Consider the following 18,301-nt stretch of genomic DNA (forward strand, 5'->3'; position numbering starts at 1 on the left):
GTAAATATACCCAGGCACTCTGACTGCATTATAATGTGCATTTTGCTGTCAAATTCATGGCAAACTAACCTAAACCCTAACTGGAATTTCCCACAATGGGTTTTTCCCATGTATTTTACCATGAACCCTAAATAAAGCAGGCTCAAAGAGTGAGCCTCCACCCTAAGCATGACCAAGCTATCTGAATCCATTGGTAATGTCCATTTTGCTCTCTGAATTGATGGTGACTTAAGTCTAACCCTAACTCTAAATGGAATTTCCCCCAGTTGGATTTTCCCATATGTTTTACTAGGAAACCTAGATAAGGCAGGCTCAAACAGTTAGCATCCTCCTAAACATAATCAAGCTCTCCAAATCCATTGGTAATGTACATTTTGCTCTCCGAATTTATAGTGAGCTAACTCTAACCCTAAGTGGATTTTCCCGCCAATAGGATTTTTCCATGTATTTTACCAGGAAATGCAGATAATTGACATTGTCAGTGAAATTTGAGCATATGGGTATGTTTAAGAGGGCATTGACTTTTCGACACCGGCTTATCCTCATTGCCTGTTAAAATACCTGGAAAAATCCCATTGATGGGAAAGTCTACTTAGGTTAGAGTTAGGCCTCCATGAATTCGGACAGAAAAATGGACATTGCCAACGAATTCAGAGCACATGCTGTTTAGGGGGGCACTGACTTTTCAAGTGTGGCTTATCTTCATTTCAGGTGCAGTAGGTGGCGGGGCCGGTCCAGTGATGGCCGGGAGTTCTGTCTCTCCGGGTGCCTGGAGATGTTTCCAGCACACTCTTGCTAGCCCCAGCCCTGCCTACGGCACCAGGCAACCTTGCAGCCGAGGGCCCCTCTGTTCCACAGCTCACCTTGTGGCTGTGGCTGAAAACAAATAAGACCCAGTCTTTTTTTCAGGGAAACATGGTATGTCTAAGTGCTATTGGTAGTGTTATTAAATTATATTTCTATATAATTTTAATATATAGAATATATATTAATATATTAACTATAATTCTTTGAGGTGGTCCCCTTTTTAAAAGAAAATTCTGGAGCCGGGTATACCCACAAAATTTGGAAAAATATGTCAGTCCTTATTAGTTCTGAAACATAACATACAGCCAGTTATATCGGGTTCGGGCAAACCAGTAGCGGCAGCTGCAGGAGGCTCCACCCCACCCCCAAGACGTCATCACGTCCCATTTTTGATGCTCTGCATGTACGGAAGACCCGGTGCATGTGCAGAGGTGGAGCATGCGCTCACATTTACGAATTGGTAGTGAAGGTAAGTGAATACCATCCTTGATAACATAGTTTCAATTTGGAACTAGCAATACAATATAGGACTCTTACCGTACCATTATACAATTATAGGACATAGCACTTTTCTAAATGTCTGCCCAGAGAATGCTATTTTTAGCTAGGCGGAAGAATGGTTATCTGATTGCAGCCTGTTGATGCATTTAGACTATCCTTGAGTTTTAAAATTAGACTAACCATAAATGTATAAGAAGCAAGCCCCTCCTTTCCTGCACTCATAAAATCTGCTTACTAGTCTCACCTTTAGATAAGATAGGTAAAAATTCACCTTGAGGAGAAGGAAATGTGATTATTTTTACTTGGTGGTTTTCTTTACTTGACCTCTTCTGTTGTAGTACCCATATTAAGGGAAACCCCATCTTCCTGCATTTTTAGACAAATAAAACATGCATATTTTAGGTGGGTGAGTTGGAATTAGACAGAGCCATGCTCTGCTCGCTCTGTTTTGAATGCTGCATTTTCATTCCTTGAAATTACTATTGTTTCTCTACATTGATATGTTAACATTTGGGAAATGCTAGACACCCTTAATTTTAGATCAGTTTAGTGAGTTGGCATGGTTATCACTGTTATAAAATACATAATATGGATTATCCTCTATTAGTAGATTTTTTTTATAGGTGGTACAAGAGTGTAAAATTTTGATTTATGATCAAAGATGGAGTTTCTCAAACTGTGGGTCAGGATTTCTGGGATTTTTTTTTTTTGTCATGAAAGGTGAGGGGGCTCACAATTTTTCCAAGCTGACCCAGAGTACATGGGCAGAGTGGAAATACAGACACATTTTGCTGTTGTCTTTGTTCTTCTTTTTGCTTGTGAAAGACGCAAAAACCAGCTACCTATCCCAGATTTGAAACGTTCATCAAACTTGAATCAGAGTGGTATGTTTACTTTTTGCCCAATTCTGTCTCCAATAAAATAATTAGATTTATCTGTGGGGGTCAAATAAATTTATCTATCATTTTCAGTGGGTGGGGTGGTGCTATAATGTTTGAAACTCTCTTATTTAACAGGACAATAGAATAACAGAATAACAGAACAACTGTGTTGAAAGGGAACTTGTAGGTCTTCTAGTCTAACACTGTACTCAAGCAGGAGACCTATATCATCTCAGACAAATGGTTGTCCAGTCTCTTCTTAAAAACTTCCAGTATTGGAGCACCCACAACTTCTGGAGGCAAGTCATTCCACTGATTAATTGTTCTAACTGTCAGGAAATTTCTCCTTAGATCTAGGTTGCTTCTCTCCTTGATCCATTGCTTCTTGTCCTGCCTTCAGGTGCTTTGGAGCAGGGGTCCCCAACCTTTTGGACCTCAGGAACCACCAAGTTCAAATCCTGCGGACCACTAATACGAATCCAGTGCGCCGCTCGCTGAAGCACCTGGACTGCTAGTGACGGGATGGGGTCCTTCAGGCACTCTCCATCTTCTCTCTTTCTCTCTCTCTCTCTGTCTCTTTCCCTCCCTCCCCCCTCTTTCTCCCACTCATTCTCTCTCATTCTCTCTCTGATTCCCTCTCTGACACATTCTTTCTGTCTCTCTCTCATTCTTTCTCTCCCATTCTCTCACTGATTTTCTCTGATTCTCTTTCTCTCTCTCATCTCATGGGCCAGCCAGTTTCTTGGGGCTGAGAGGAAGTCAAACATTTCCCTGAGAGACCAAGGTGTGCAGAGCACCAACAAGGGCCGAAAAAAATGACCGCGAGGTCCAGCAAGAGATGAAGCTTCACTCCCGCTCTGGAATATGGAGCGAATCTCCATCCCCCACTCTTCCCTTGCCAGGCGAGGAGTGACTGGGACAGAAGGGCAAGGGGCAGGGACAGCCACTGGTGGGTTCAGCCGACAGGAAGCTACAGCAGGGGGAAGAAACAGCCCGGGATTGCCGTCACCCATTGCTTCAGCCCACCTGAACCGCCACCTTCCCCCCTTGCACCATTACCTCATTCTGGCCGGCGAGAGCTACGCTGCAAAGTTGCAAGTTGCACGAACCTCCCTCTACAACAGAGATTTACTGCCCCACCATGCCTGGCCAGTCCCATATTCCAGAGCTCTAGTCACAGGACTGGCCATTGCTCCTCCACCTGGATGTGCCGCGGACCATCAAAATTTTCTCGCACACTACCAGTGGTTTGGAGAACAAGTGGACCCCCTCTTCTTTGGGGCAGCCCCTTAGATATTGGAGCACTGCTATCATGTTACCCTTAGTCCTTTTTTAATTAAAATAGACATACCCAATTCCTGCAACCTTTCTTCATATGTTTTAGCTTCTAGCCCACTACACCTTTTTCTAGAGTGTCAACATCATTTTTTATAACATGGTGACCAAAACTGGATACAATATTCCAAATGTGGTCTTACTCATTTATTACTTATTATTTATTTAGAATATCTGTGAAAGAAAACCTATCAAAGAATATCTCTGTTCAAATTCTTAATATATATTTTGTAGCTGTCAAGTTACCAATGTATGGAAATAGAGACAGACCTCTTCAATTGCCAGTTCACGCTGGCTAATGTGCATTTTTTGGATGTATAATCATATGCTCATTCTGTTGAAAGTGATGCATCACAGAATAATAATATATGCAGAGAGGCTTTAAGGAAACGCAAGAAACTGACTCTAACGAAAATGTGATCTTCTACCTTAAAATTTGTCCCATTTTGCACAATGTATGTGAAAGGTCTTTTATCTCAGAATTTGCTTGCATTTGCTTATTTATAAAAGACTTTTAAGGTGTGACTAACTTGTTCAAAGTTGAGGATTTTAATTGATTTTCTTATCAATTTATGAGACATAACAGATACAAGAGCAACCAAGATGATTAGGGAACCGGAGGCTAAAACATACAATACACAGTTGCAGGAACTGGGCATGGCTAGTCTACTGAGACATGATGGCAATGTTCTGATATTTAAGGAGCTACCACAGAAGGAGGGGGGCAAGCTATTTTCCAGAGCACCTGAAGGCCAGACAAGGAATAATGGATGGAAACGGAACAAGGAGGGATTCAACCAGGAAATAAAGTGAAATTTTCTAACAGTGAGAGCAATCAACCAATGGAACAGCTTGCCTTCAGAAGTTGTGGGAGCTTTATCACTGGAAGCTTTCAAGAAGAGACTGGACTGCGGTCTGTCAGAAATGATGTAGGGTCTCCTGCTTGGGCGGGGGTTTGGACTAGATGACCTACAAGGTCCCTACCAACTCTGTTAATCTGTTAATCTGAAAATGTGTAATTGCCTCCAGAGAACATTGGAACAATGCTCTTAAGATTATTGTTGTAGAAATTATTGCAGAAGTTGTTTAAAAAAATAGACCAATAATTATTAGAACATTAGTGACCCCTAAATCTATACAGGATTGTATATAGAAACACAAAATCCTGTGGGACCCCCTTAGCTAAATATTGTAGAACTGGACACTAGTCTCTAACATTCATTAGTCTTCCAGTAAGGAGGTGAGCCATGGTATCACCAATCTCCAGTTCTAAATCTGAGAATTGATCCACAATCAAAAGTATTAGAAGATCCAGGAAAACTAGCATCTCCAGATAATTAAGCTTTTATTTTTAACTGCTAAATGAAAATGTCTAATCTTGAGCCTGTAATTTTAAGCATATAACAACCTTCTCCATTTTGATTATTGTGACAAGAACCAAGAAAAATCACCTATATTTAGCTAATTTATTTGCAAGCCTGTTTGATACTGTTTACATTGCACTTTATTATGTCTGCACAAACTGGACCCAACTGACTTGAATTGGAGATTTGAGATTTGAAGAAGTTATGATTTGATTTAAGATAATAGGCAGAAAGAGCCTTGGCTTCCAATACCTCTCAGCCAACCTTAGCTTCCAGACACCACTGATTTATTCTCTTTAGTAGTAGAGCTGACATGTTAAAATGTATGCTAAAAATTGTCAGAAGAAAACACTGAAATAAACACTTTTCCTGTATTCCTCCAAAGAAAGGAAGCGGATCATTTGTTTACTCTTATTGACTGCCAAGATTTCCTTTTTGGGTTTAATTCTGTATGAAGTTGCTTTTCAGTTAGGTGCCAAATTTGGAGTCCTAAAAACACCATATTCCCTTCATCTGGCTGGAACATCTTTTGAACTGTTCCATCTGCTATGGTTCTCCTTAGATAGATTCCCTTCCATTGCCTGTGACAGTTCTCTTTATTTGACTCTGGACTTCAAATAGCTAGGATTTTTCAGATAAGGCCAGTTTTCTTTGCTCTTGTTAACCTATTCCTTCTTTTACTGGGCCTTTTCTCATTTGCATCTTCCCATTGTGAAAATGTTTCTTGGTGACATCTTGGTGACCTGTGTTTTCCCTTTGAGAGCGACCAGCAGCTGTTTCAGGAAGAGAATTACATGTCAATTTCCCAAATCCACCTAGCAGCAGCAAGGTTAGATGATCAATAGTGAGCAGTGACTTTGTGTTTATGGGTAGGATTAGCCCATAATCTATTGGCACTTTGGCCTGGTGCTGAGCCCACATCCTCTACCAGGTCCAGGGCACATGTCACTGGTCCTATTTTTTTATAACGGGACAGGAAGATCAGAGATGGACTGCAACTTGACAAGGGCAGGAAATCACATAGTGAATGGGAGAGTTGACCCTTCCAGAGAGTTTTGAATGAATTGACTCTCCCACCTTATGATATAGTATCCCCTCATTCAATCATCTGTCAGCTGCATGCTTTAAATGTGCCTTATTCTTTTTTCAGAAAACAATAAATCTGTTTTCAAACCATGTTGCCAGACAATTGGTCATTGGACGGGCATGGCTGCACATAAAAGCAGGAGAGCAGAAGGGAGAGATTGTACTGTTCTTCTAGGTCAGGGCTGCCAAACTCACAGGCGGCGGACCGAATATGTCACATGCTGGCCACGCCCACACCTGGTTTAGCAAAGGGGGAAGAAGTCCAGATATGTCACATGATGCTGCCATAACGATGTGAGTTTGACACCCCTGTTCTAGGTAGTCCATGTCCTCTTTATTTATCCAACTTTATTTATCCTCAAGCATGCTGGGCTACCGTACTTATCTGCAAGTCAAAGATTTGAAAACTTCTTTTCTTTACCAAGCAGTTCCTCCACTCTGCAGAAAAGCTATTTTATAGGCTTGTTTGAGTGTAGAGTTTTGAAACAATGCTAAACTCTAGATCAAAACAAACCTTCCAAATAGATGATAGTCAGGTATGAGGATCTGTGTAGTAAATCTCTAGGAGCTCTTCAGCTTTACTTATCAGTTCCTGTCCCACGCCATAGATCAACTTTTCAAAAGACTTGGAGAGAGAGCAAGTTTTCACAGACAGCCAAAACCACAGCTCTAACCATATACGTTGCTCCAGCCAATCTGGGATAAATTGAGTGTATATAAATCTTCAGTAACCCCAAAAGGTCTGCTACTAGAAAGAGCACTCACTACACAAAATATCTTTAGTGTTCCTCCATTTAATTAATATGTAAATATAACAACTGGTTATATAGCTCATGAATAGGACCCATGAGTTTGATATATCACTAGCATCATTGATATACGCTTGATGTACAGTATCACTAGCATCACTTCTGCAGTGTGGAGTGGACAAGGTGAGGCTGTGAGATGTTTGGTTTGATGAAATAACCCAGTGACCTGTGCATGGGGAGGAGGTACTTTTCAGTCTCTTAAAAGTGTTTGAATCCACTTGCAAGATTTCCAGAGGTATGGGGAATGATTAAGTCTTGGAGAATCCTGTCTCCTCCTCCCAATTAAAAATCCTGGGATCCTTATGCTGTATTCAAAATTAAACCAGGATTCTGATGTCAAATTGATCAGCATACCATAATCTCAGAAATCAGAGCGTTGAAGGTCCAAACGTTGCAAATGCTGAAAGAAAGAAAAAGAAAGAAAGAAAGAAAGAAAGAAAGAAAGAAGTTATTCTGCTTAAGTAAAATATTTACATCTTAAAGACATTATTGCAAAACAAAAAGGAATCATATGACATGCACACTCCCTTTCTTAAATACAAATATACATGTACAACACACCCACCTTCTTTTTATAAGTTAAAGCTCTGAAAAACAAATAGGAGAAAATGACAATAATTTCAACAAATCCCTTGCAAGCTAATATACCATGGAATGCACCAAGAGTACACAAGAATATGAACAAAAAGGGAGCAAGAGGAAATACAAGCTCCAGACATAAACACTTGAAGGATGGTTTTTTTTGATAAGAAACAAAAGAAGGCAGTTCTGCACCTGAAACAATCCTTGTGAAGTTGGAACAGGGCCTACTCAAGTGTTTCACATATTTCTAGTCCATGGCGATCACTATTATGTTTAACCTGGATTAAATTTCTTCCCAGAATTCCAACAACTGCCCTCCCCTGCCTACATACCAGGGGTGAAATGCTCCCGGTTCGGACCGGCTCCGGCGAGTAGGTAGCGATGGAGGTGGGCAGTTCGGAGAACCGGTAGCAAAAATCCCTGCCCCCACCCCCCATGCCCAGCTGAGCTGCGTGAACATCAGAGCCGTTTTTTTTTCTTTAAAATGGCTCTGAGGAACCAAGCTCTGACGATCCCAGCTGAGTTGCCTGCTAATCCTTTTTTCCTTTTAAATGGCTCTGACGATCTGCTAATCGGTAGCAAAAATCCCTCCCCCTTCCCCACCTTAGCTTGCTTACCTTAGCTGCTGGTCGCAACGCCTTGCTGTAATCCTTGCAATCCATTGAATTAGCAAGCAACTGAATCTCTCTGCCTGCAATCAAGCAGGCAGGGAGTTGTGGACTTCAACTCCCAGAATTCTTCAGCCAGCAAAGCAAAGCTGGCTGAGGAATTCTGGGAGTTGAAGTCTACAAGTCTTAAAGTTGCCAAGGTTGGGGACCCCTGTTCTATTGGGTAAGTTTTTTTCCCCTTTGGGAGCTTTAAAAAAATAGTTAATTGGGGGGGGGGTTGTTCTTTTTTTAGACCTAGCCATTTAAAGTTTATGAAGTTTTAAATTTAGATGCTTTTATAGAAAAATAAAAATAAAATAAAATAATATTTGTGCAGCTTTCTGAGATTTAGTGTGTTTCTGTAGTGTTTCACTCTAACTACACAAAGACACAATATCTCACAAAGCTGTATGTGGAATTTTGTGTGTGTAAAGTGTGAAAGTTGGTTTTTTGGGCTTTTTGTGGCTGTGTGAGGTTCCTGCTTGTTGCAGGGGCCATTTTGGATCTAGCACAGCTTCTTTTACATTGTGGGTGAGCCAGTTGTGTTGTGTGTGTGAAAAGTGTGAAAGTTGTTTTGGGGGGCTTTTTGGGGCTATATGAGGTTCCTGCTTGTTGCAGGGGCCATTTTGGGTCTAACACAGCTGCTTTAATATTGTGGGTGAGCCAGTTGTGTTGTGTTGTGTTTTGTAGGTTAAAAAAGGGCAAAGAAGTGACATTGACTTGGCCACACCCACCTGACCAACAAGCCACACCCTCCCAGTCACCTTACCACCAAGCCCCACCCACTAATTAAGCCCCGCCCACAGAACCGGTAGCAAAAATTTTTAGATTTCACCCCTGCTACATACCTGCATTTTTAAAAATAAAGTTGGCTCCCCCTTGACTCAGAGCCTTATTTATTTGAACTGAAGTGAGGCTCTTGAGTGGCATGTTCATAGTAAATAGAAAATAAATATTATTTAAGTGTTTTTTTTCTACCAGGGCAACCTGGTCTATCCAAATATGGGAAGGAGCATACTGCTTCCCTCTCACCTTTCAGCCCCAATCCAGGCGCCTTTGCAGGCAGTCGCTTTCATGACATACTATTTTGTGTTAAATTTATATTTACCGACAAAGAAATAAAGGGAGACTAGTATAGATCTATTTCAAGCTATTTAGCTCTCATCAACTAGCCATACTTTCTGGGATTCGAACCTGGGTTGCTTGCATATTAGGTAAATGTATTAACCTCTAAGCCACAGGTGCTCTTTGTTTTGTCAGCTGTACCAGAGGAGAAATTAAGTGGCTTAGAGGTTAATACATCTACCTAATATGCAAGCAGCCCAGGTTCGAATCCCATGGCTAGACGATGAGCTAAATAGCTTGAAATAGATCTATACCAGTCTCTCTTTATTTCTTTGTCGGTTCCATATCTAAGCAATTTACAGGGTCAATATATTGCCACTAACAGTCTGGGTCCTCATTTTACCCATCTCAGAAGGACGGAAAACTGAGACAACCTTGAACCAGTCAGGATCAAATTCTTGGCAGTGGACAGAGTTAGTCTGTTGTGCCACCACAAGTCATACATTTGGAATACACTTTTTGATAAAAAGTTCTGCAGGATTAATTAAAACATATCATATGAACCAGTGGTGGGTTGCTCCCGGTTCCCACCGGTTCGCAAGAACCAGTAGTAAAAATTTGTAGTAGTTCAGAGAACCGGTAATAACATCGCGGGCCATGCCCCCGAACCGGTCCCTAGACTGGTTGCCGCTCGCTTACCCCACCCTCCTCATCAGAGGCTTTTTAAAAAAAAACTTTTAAAAGCATTTTTTCTACAACTTCTACAGCCGAAAAAAATGCTTTTAAAAGTATTTTAAAAAAAGCCTCTCATGATCGCGCGGCTCAGCTGGGATCGTCAGAGGCTTCTGAAAGTATTTTTTCTGCAACCTCTTCAGCCGAAGGGGTTGTAGAAAAAAAAATGCCTTTAAAAGCCTCTGACAATCCTAGCTGAGTTGCCTGATTGTCAGAGGCTCCTAAAAGCCGTTTTTCCTGCAACCTCTTAAGGTTGTAGAAAAAATGCTTTTAAAAGTTAAAAAAAAAAAGTTGGCCACACCCACCCAGTCACATTACCGCCCACCAAGCCATGCCCACAAAATAAGCCACACCCATAGAACCAGTAGTAAAAAATTTTAGAACCCACCCCTGATATGAACCACTTTAATATTAACAACAATGTCCAATTTTCAAGAAAAGTATAGTACAGGTAGTCCTTGACTAATGACCACCATTGAGCCCAAAATATCTGTTGTTAAGTGAAAGGTTTGTTAAGTGAGCTTTGCCCCATTTTACCACCTTTCTTGCCACAGTTGTTAAGTGAATCACTGCAGTTAAAAAGTTAGTAGCCTGGTTGTTAAGTGAACCTGGATTCCCCCATTGACTTTGCTTGTCAGAAGGTTGCAAAAGGGGAATCACATGACCTTGGGACACTGCAACCATCATAAATATGGACCAGTCGCCAAGCATCCAAATTCTGATCACGTGACCATGGGGATGCTGCAAAGGTTGTAACTGTGAAAAATGGTCATAAGTCACTTTTTATAGTGCTGTTGTAATTTTGAAAGATCACCAGATGAACTGTTGTAAGTCAAGGACTACCTGTACTTAAGTAGTTATTAGTGGCTTGGGACAATGGAAGGGGAAAACGAGCTGAGATTCTCCTTTTTATGTGGGTTTTTTTTTTTACATTATTTCGTTTTCTGTCTCTACTTTCCCTTTATTACCAGCTTCAAGACTCTAAAATAACAATACGTTTCATATTTTTAAAAGAGTCAAACACACAATAAACCATAATTTTCCACTCAATACCCTTAAATATTTTTGGCAGCACTGCTGATGGCCTTTGAATGCTGCCCTATGAGCAGATTATGCAGGCCTATTCTGCCGTTTAAACTGTTTAGTTATGGTTTGTTCTTTGGCCTCTTCAATCTTAGGCACACCTGAAGAGCTTTATTATCACAGGGAAATGGTTATGGTCAAAAGGAAGTAATCTATATTTTTACTGAGTATGTGGCAATTCTTTTCTATAAGTCATGGAAACCTGTTATCACTGCAATGCTATCCTTGTTGGCAAACAAATAGAGCATACATGCAAACTGCAGATATTGATCCTTGAAAGACATTGCCTTAAGATTTATGACAACAAAGGCAAAGTGAAGTAGGGGACCACACCTCCGCGTTGTCACAAACTTTTAAATTCAGGTGCTGGTGTGTCTGAACCTGGGACAGAAGGGTTGGGAAGACGGACACCACAATGATGCTTTCTTGGGTGATGCTGTTAGTGCTTGCAGGTAAATTCTATGCTTAATCTTCTCCAGGGTGATTGCATTGCAGTGTAGTAGATGGATCATCCAAGTTCTCCAAAACGGGACTGTTTTTGAAAAATTACAGGGCACGGCTAAAACTGAATCTTTGCATTCTGTGTATCTTCAATTAATTCAGAACGTTCACCCTCAGGAAGCAAATGAAGCAGTGTTCAGATTCCATATAAAGTTTTACATTCTGAACTGAATTCTAGAATTTAGCTTTATAGGAAAGTATATCATGTATCATTGTATATTTAAATGATTTATACATCAAATTGAGCTCTCCTCATCCCTTAAGTTTCTAAATCATGCAAACTATTTTAGGATTTAATCTTGTATCAATACATTCAATGTCTCACTCAAGTCTCATGCGAAACAATTGAAACAATTGATGAACATTCTTTGAATTTTATTTTCATGCCAGCTATGTATCTGCTTAATTGGGATGCCATTTAACTAATCCATGATTGACTAGTATGGTAATCAGAATATTGTGTGCAATTTTACCAACTGCCTTGTTGCAGTTAAAGATTTTATATTTAAGCATTTCCAGTTATCTGTCAAAAATGGTATAATTTGGCAAAAGTTGTTCTTGATCACCTTACGGCTTTCTCTGAAATCTTGGGTATCGCTGATCTGTTGTTCCCTAGATCCTAGTTTCTCCTCTGTTTCAATATAAGGAATACTTTGCCCTATTTAGTCCTCTGGCATTTCCAAGGTTTTCTTGACAATCTGTTCTTCAGAATTTCTTTAAAAACTTCAATCAAACAATAATTTTTTAAAGTGCCCAAGGATATAATTCTTGACGGTGAAATTTAAACTTTAAAATAAATCCTCCATTATTATGTTTCTTTCCATCTTAAGTTTCAATTTTGACTTTTATCCTGTTTATCACAACTGTGCCTCTTGCTCTCTAATTGGAGAAAGTAACGATGCATTAGCTGTTGATTAGCTCAGCTTTTATTTTATAACAATATTAGGATTTTATTCTCTTAGTTGATTCTTTTCTATTTTATTTTGAATGTATCTTGTTAATCTTAACATTCTTAGCCAATCGCCATGCATTCCGAGCATTTATTTATTACACTTTCAGGCAATCTGTATGCCCTTTTCTTTGGTAGTTTATCTGTCCATCTCTTTTTTATAGCTTTATTTGTGTGTTTTCACACCTTCCCTAAGCTTTTCATGTAGCCATGCTGGCTGGCTTCTTTTTTTTTTTTTTTAATAAATTTTATTAATTTTTTCAAATTAAAATCAACACAAGACAAAAACATTGGTTATACATACAAACAAAAACCATACATTCCCCTCCCTCCCTCCCCATTCATAACACTAAACATAAAATACAAACACATCTATCCCGGCAGATATTGTTCCTGCCCTCATTGGTAAATAATTATGCTCACAACACAGAATAAAGTAAGTAATCCCCAAATGTGATTTTCATACAATTATCTTTCAATCTAAATAAGTATACCTCTCTTCATATTAACATAAGCCCTCACTTCGTCTCAATTCTTTTATTCAACCACCGATACCAATTGTCCCAACTTTAAAAAAATTCACAATCCTCTTTTTCTTTCAACATATACGTCATTCTATCCGCCTCAGTGCACCCTAATACTTTGTTTATAATTTGGGCATTAGCTGGTATCTTTTTTTCTTTCCACTGTTGGGCGAACACTATTCTAGCTGCGACTAAAATATGTAGAGTGAGATACCATTTTTTCTTACTCAGCCCCTCTGGGCAAATACCTAGTAAATATATCTCAGGTTTCCATAGGAGGTCCACATTAGTGATTTCCTTAATCCAATTCTTAATCCTTCTCCAGTACTTCTTTGCCATTATACAAGTCCACCATTGGTGGAAATACGTACCTCTGGTTTTCCACATTTCCAACATAACTCTGATGCACCCAGAAACATTTTATTTATTTATTTATTTATTTATTTATTTATTTATTTATTTATTTATTTATTTATTTATTACATGTCTTTATATGCCGCCATTCTCCCGAAGGACTCAGGGCTGCGAACACAAGTTAAGAAACATGTACAATAATTAATTAAATTAATTATTAATTAATTAAATTAATTAAAACTAATTAATAATAAATAATAAAACCCGGAATCAGAGTCAGCCTATTTGCTTGAACAGCCAAGTCTTCAGGTCCCGACAGAAGGAGCGGAGATCAGGAGCCGTCCAGAGCTCGGTAGGTAATTCATTCCAGAGGGTGGGAGCACCCACAGAGAACGCCCTACCCCTGGGCACAGCAAGACGACATTGGCTCGCCGTCGGAACCCTGAGAAGAGCGGCCCTATGTGAGCGAACAGGACGGTGAGAGGCAGGCAGGAGAAGGTCCTGCAAATATCCCGGACCTAAGTCATGTAGGGCCTTATAGTTGAGAACTAACACCTTGAAGCGGACCCGGAGAACCACTGGTAACGAGTGCAGCTCACGCAGGAGGGGTGTTATATGGGAGTAATGAGGGGCTCCCGTAACAACCCGTGCGGCTGCATTCTAGATCAGCTGGAGTCTCCGGGTGCATCTCAGGCCCATGTAGAAGGAATTGCAGTAAATTTTAGCAATTCTTGCTGGTGGGAGATGCCACCTATACAACATTTTATATGCATTTTCCTTGAAAGACGTTGCCGTAGTCATTTTAATATTTCCCCCCACATTTGTTGCCATTTTTCTAGGGGGATCGAGTACCCAAAATTCTTCCCCCAGGCAATCATAGTGTCTTTTACAACCTCCTCTCCTATCATTTGCTCAAGCAATTGTGCATACATTTTGGTTATGTATTTATGGTCCTCTCCCAATAATATTTTATCAAAACTCTGTTCCATCACATATATTCCATAATTACCTCTATCTCTCCTATAACGAGATTGAACTGTAGCATAGGTCCACCAATCTAGCCTAATTCCTTTATCAACCAAATCTTCCCTAGACCTTAATATCCCTTGGGCATCCACAAGATCTTTATATCTAAGAATATTATCCTGTTTAATATTATCCTGTTTAATATTATCCTGTTTAAAGTTGTTGGGTATGTCATCACTTCTCTTGCTGAGAACCAGGTTGGGGTCTTGGTATAAAATTTTCCTCTAATTATGTCCCAGGTTTCCAGCAATATTCGCCTTAGATAATGTCTCTTGAAATATTTACAGTATACTGTTCAACTTTCTCTCTCCATAGCAGTGCATGCCAGCCGTGTTGTAGGTCGTGTCCTTCTAAATCTAATAAAGACCTCCTCTTCAATATTCCAAAGATGCAGAAGGATATACAGTATTAGAATCTAGATTGGATGTTCAAATTGTAAATAAAATTAAATATCTAGGAATTTGGCTAACAGCCCGATGTTCTACAATTAAGGAAGACAATTTTGTTAAATTATGTGATCAGACTGTAAGAGACCTGGAGAAGTGGAAAAATTTACAGTTGTCTTTGATGGGACGGATAGCAGCAATTAAGACACATTTTGCCCAAATGGCTATTTTTATTTCAATCAGCTCCGGCGAGGCTAGATAAAAGGTTTTTTAAAGGTCTGGATCAAGTCATGCTGAAATTTACTTGGCAGGGGAAGAGGCCTAGGGTGAAGCTCAAAATGTTATAAGAGCATAGAGAGAGGAGGGGCTTCGGTCTCCCCTGCTGGGAATTATATTATCGAGCTTCACTGCTAGCTGGATGAAGGGCTGCTGGCCTCTTGTATTCATTCTTCTACCTTACTAAATTAGGATGCTCCCTGCAATATCACTAAGTTCATTCATTAGTATTTCTGGGCAGCTGTAGATATTTTTAACATGTACTAATATGTTACTTCTTTCCCCTTAATAAATTTCATAATTATTATATTTCAGTTATGGAAATCAGACCATGAGGTGTCTGTTATACCTTTTTTCTGTGTCTGTATGCCTTCAAAACATTGCTGACTGCCCTAGACAAATCCCTGCATTTTTTCTTGGGAAGATTCCAGAAGTGATAGGCCATTGTCTCCTTCCTAGGCCTGAGAGACTGGCTCAAGGTTAGAAAAATGGATGAGAAGGCCATGTTAGTCTTCAGGTTCTTGAACTTCCTAGCTATAAAAAAATCTGTTTGCAGATATTATTTGTGCATGATTAGTTCCCACACATATTGTGTTTTTTTTTTCTTCCATTAAATCAGGTCCAGTTTGTGAACACTGCCTAAATCACTCCCTGAAGTTTTCTTGGCAAGGTTTTTCAATGGTTTGCCATTTCCTCCTTCCGTGGGAAAATGACTAGCTCAGGTCACCCAGATGGCTTTGTGCCTAAAGCGGGACTAGGACTATTCTAGCCTGAGAGCGACTTAACCACTACACCGCCCTGGTTCTATAAATTGTTTATTATGTTTATAATAACCCACGTCACAACCCATGTTTCTAAATGGCTTACAAGCAGAAAACTGAAAAGTCCATAAAATTCAATAAAGCAACCTATTTAAAACACAAAATCTAATCCCAGTTAAAAAAAGTACTATCCCATTGACACCCACTGAAATTCATGCTGAATAAACTTTAGCAACCTTGTATTTATTGTTTCTTTATTTGACATTGTTATTAATCCTTTTTCAAACAGACAGGCCGACAGACATATAATAAAATGAATAATTCACCACTTGCATAAATAAAAAGGGAAAAGATACATTTACAGACTCAGTAAACTTATAAAAAAGAGCAAGTGTCTTTTTTTTTAACCTTTAAAGGCCTAAATATCTTTACTTCTCCAGGTTACTTGAAGGAGCATCTTCTCTTTTATGTACATCCCCAGATTTTAAGAGAATTTGTCTAACAAGGCTCTCTTCCAGCCCCTACCATCCAAAAAGAAGAGGTGGGGATTTACAAAAGAGAGAGCTTTTTCTGTGGTGGTGCCCTAATTCTGGAATGACTTTCCAAGGAAATGTTAAATGGTGCCCACCATGGCATCATTTTGGTGCCAGGTGAAAACTTTTTTCCAGGCTTTTGCATTTGCTTAATTGTAATTGCATTTTAAGTTATATTGCTTTATATATTGAATGGCTGCCTTGTTGCTGTCTAGTTTATAGGGGGTTTTCATTTTGCACTTTCTTTTATTTTTATTTTATACACATTTTATTGCAAACTATGCAGAGAGTTAATCTATTACATATTTCAAAATGTTAAAGAAAGAAAGAAAGGCATAACCTATATCTTACTTTTTCAGCCATCTATGAATCTTTGCAAGAAAAAAAAATTGAGTTAAAAAATAGACCCAGCTCAGAAAATGCAAGGTCTTGGATCAAGTTCCAATAGGCATGCATGTTGAGCTACCAACAAAAGGTGTTACTTGAGTAGGCTAATCTGTTGTATAATACAGAACTGATGTTCCTTTTCTAATTTAGACACACTCTCCTGCCATCACAAGTGTACAAAATCAGGAAAATACACCCGCAATTTTAGCTTTTATGTAAATAGGAAAAATGCCTGTGGCAATTCCTGAATTTTAGTGTGTCTGGACATTATTTATTTATTTATTTATTTATTAAATTTATATACCGCCCTATTCCTAAGGGACTCAAGGCGGTGAACAGCGAACGATAAAAATACATGTAATACAAACGTTAATAATAAAAAACCAATTAAAATATACTAAACATTCTGGTCCTAGATAATTCAAGACATCCTAGTTTAAAATAAAATCAAAAAGCAATATAAAGGGAAAGTTAGGCCAGGCCGGCCTGCTGAAACAGGAATGTTTTGAGGGCACGGCGGAAAGTGCGCAGATCCGGAATCTTCTGTATCTCTGGGGGGAGCTCGTTCCAGATGGTGGGTGCCCTCACAGAAAAGGCTCTCCCCCTGGGGGCCGCCAGTCGACATTGTTTGGCTGACGGCACCCTGAGAAGCCCCTCTCTATGGGAGCGTACTGGGCGGTGAGAGGCTATTGGTGGCAGAAGGCGGTCTCGTAAGTACCCCGGTCCTAAGCCATGGAGCGGAGACATAATCTTTTGTCTGCATGAATCCCTATTTCCTTCTTCAGGAATAGTGGCAATGGGAAGAGAAAAAATTCCTTATATTATCCAAGCCAGCTAAAGAGGATCTGGGTTTGTATTACGTTCTTTGGCTTGTGTGCAAGGCAGAAAGAAAGATACTTTTTAGATCTTTCTTGCACTTCACTGCTATTATACACACATGCAACTTGAACTGCGGACTTGCTTTGCATTATTTTATTTATCATGATTGCTTATTTGAAAAATGTATAAAGCAGGTAAGTGAGGCATACAATATGGCAGGTTATATTGTTAGGGTTTAGTTGTCAGAGTAGTTTGTAGGCATTCACTAAGCCTTCTAGTTTACATGATACATTCATTTAAAAATTACCTGGAAAAATATTTTGCAATGTCATTTAAACTCATTAACACTTCGATTATATTATTTCTACAGGCAATTCTGCAATAACAACAGCAAGAACAAGACCAGCAAGAACAAGAACAAGAGCAACAACTCCTCTCTGTAAGTCTTTTGCTTTTTTAAAATAACATTGTTGCTGCTATTGTTCTGCTGAAAACTCTGCTGAGACTCTTACTGCCATGCTTGTACATATTTATGCTCCATACTAACCCATATTTTGCTTTAAAGATATATAATATATTATATAAGCTGTAATACTATATCTTTAAAGCAAATTTCCTTCTAGATTTGCCTCAAACATAATTTCAAATATGTAATGTTGAGAGAGCACAAATAATGTCTCTCGACACCATCCTGATTCTTTTCTCATTGTCTTATTGCAGGGGTGTCAAACCTGTGGCCCACAGTCTGGATGCATTATGCACTGGCCACGCCCACTCCCATTGTAGCAAAGGGGGGAAAGTTATGATATGTGACAACATGTCGTTGCAAGTTTGACACCCCTGTCTTATTGTGTGAACCAATTCATGCACCAATGCAAACTGATTGTTGACAC

At 39.4% G+C, this 18,301-nt stretch overlaps 1 protein-coding gene across 1 annotated transcript in view; it reads left to right on the forward strand.

Annotated features, from left to right (window-relative positions):
* The first annotated feature begins 11,281 nt into the window (after positions 1-11,281).
* Positions 11,282-18,301, forward strand: part of LOC132709418 (scavenger receptor cysteine-rich domain-containing protein DMBT1-like) — a 43,311-nt gene continuing 36,291 nt past the window's right edge. Inside the window, exons 1-2 of the mRNA XM_087872967.1 lie at positions 11,282-11,344; positions 17,779-17,847. Coding sequence (XP_087729093.1) covers positions 11,308-11,344; positions 17,779-17,847 — 106 coding nt within the window. The 5' untranslated portion in view covers positions 11,282-11,307. The remainder of the gene's footprint in view (positions 11,345-17,778; positions 17,848-18,301) is intronic.

This window comes from Pantherophis guttatus, chromosome 6, assembly GCF_059756535.1.
Source record: "Pantherophis guttatus breed Tessera chromosome 6, ASM5975653v1, whole genome shotgun sequence".
In the NCBI taxonomy this organism is placed as follows: Eukaryota; Metazoa; Chordata; class Lepidosauria; order Squamata; family Colubridae; genus Pantherophis; species Pantherophis guttatus.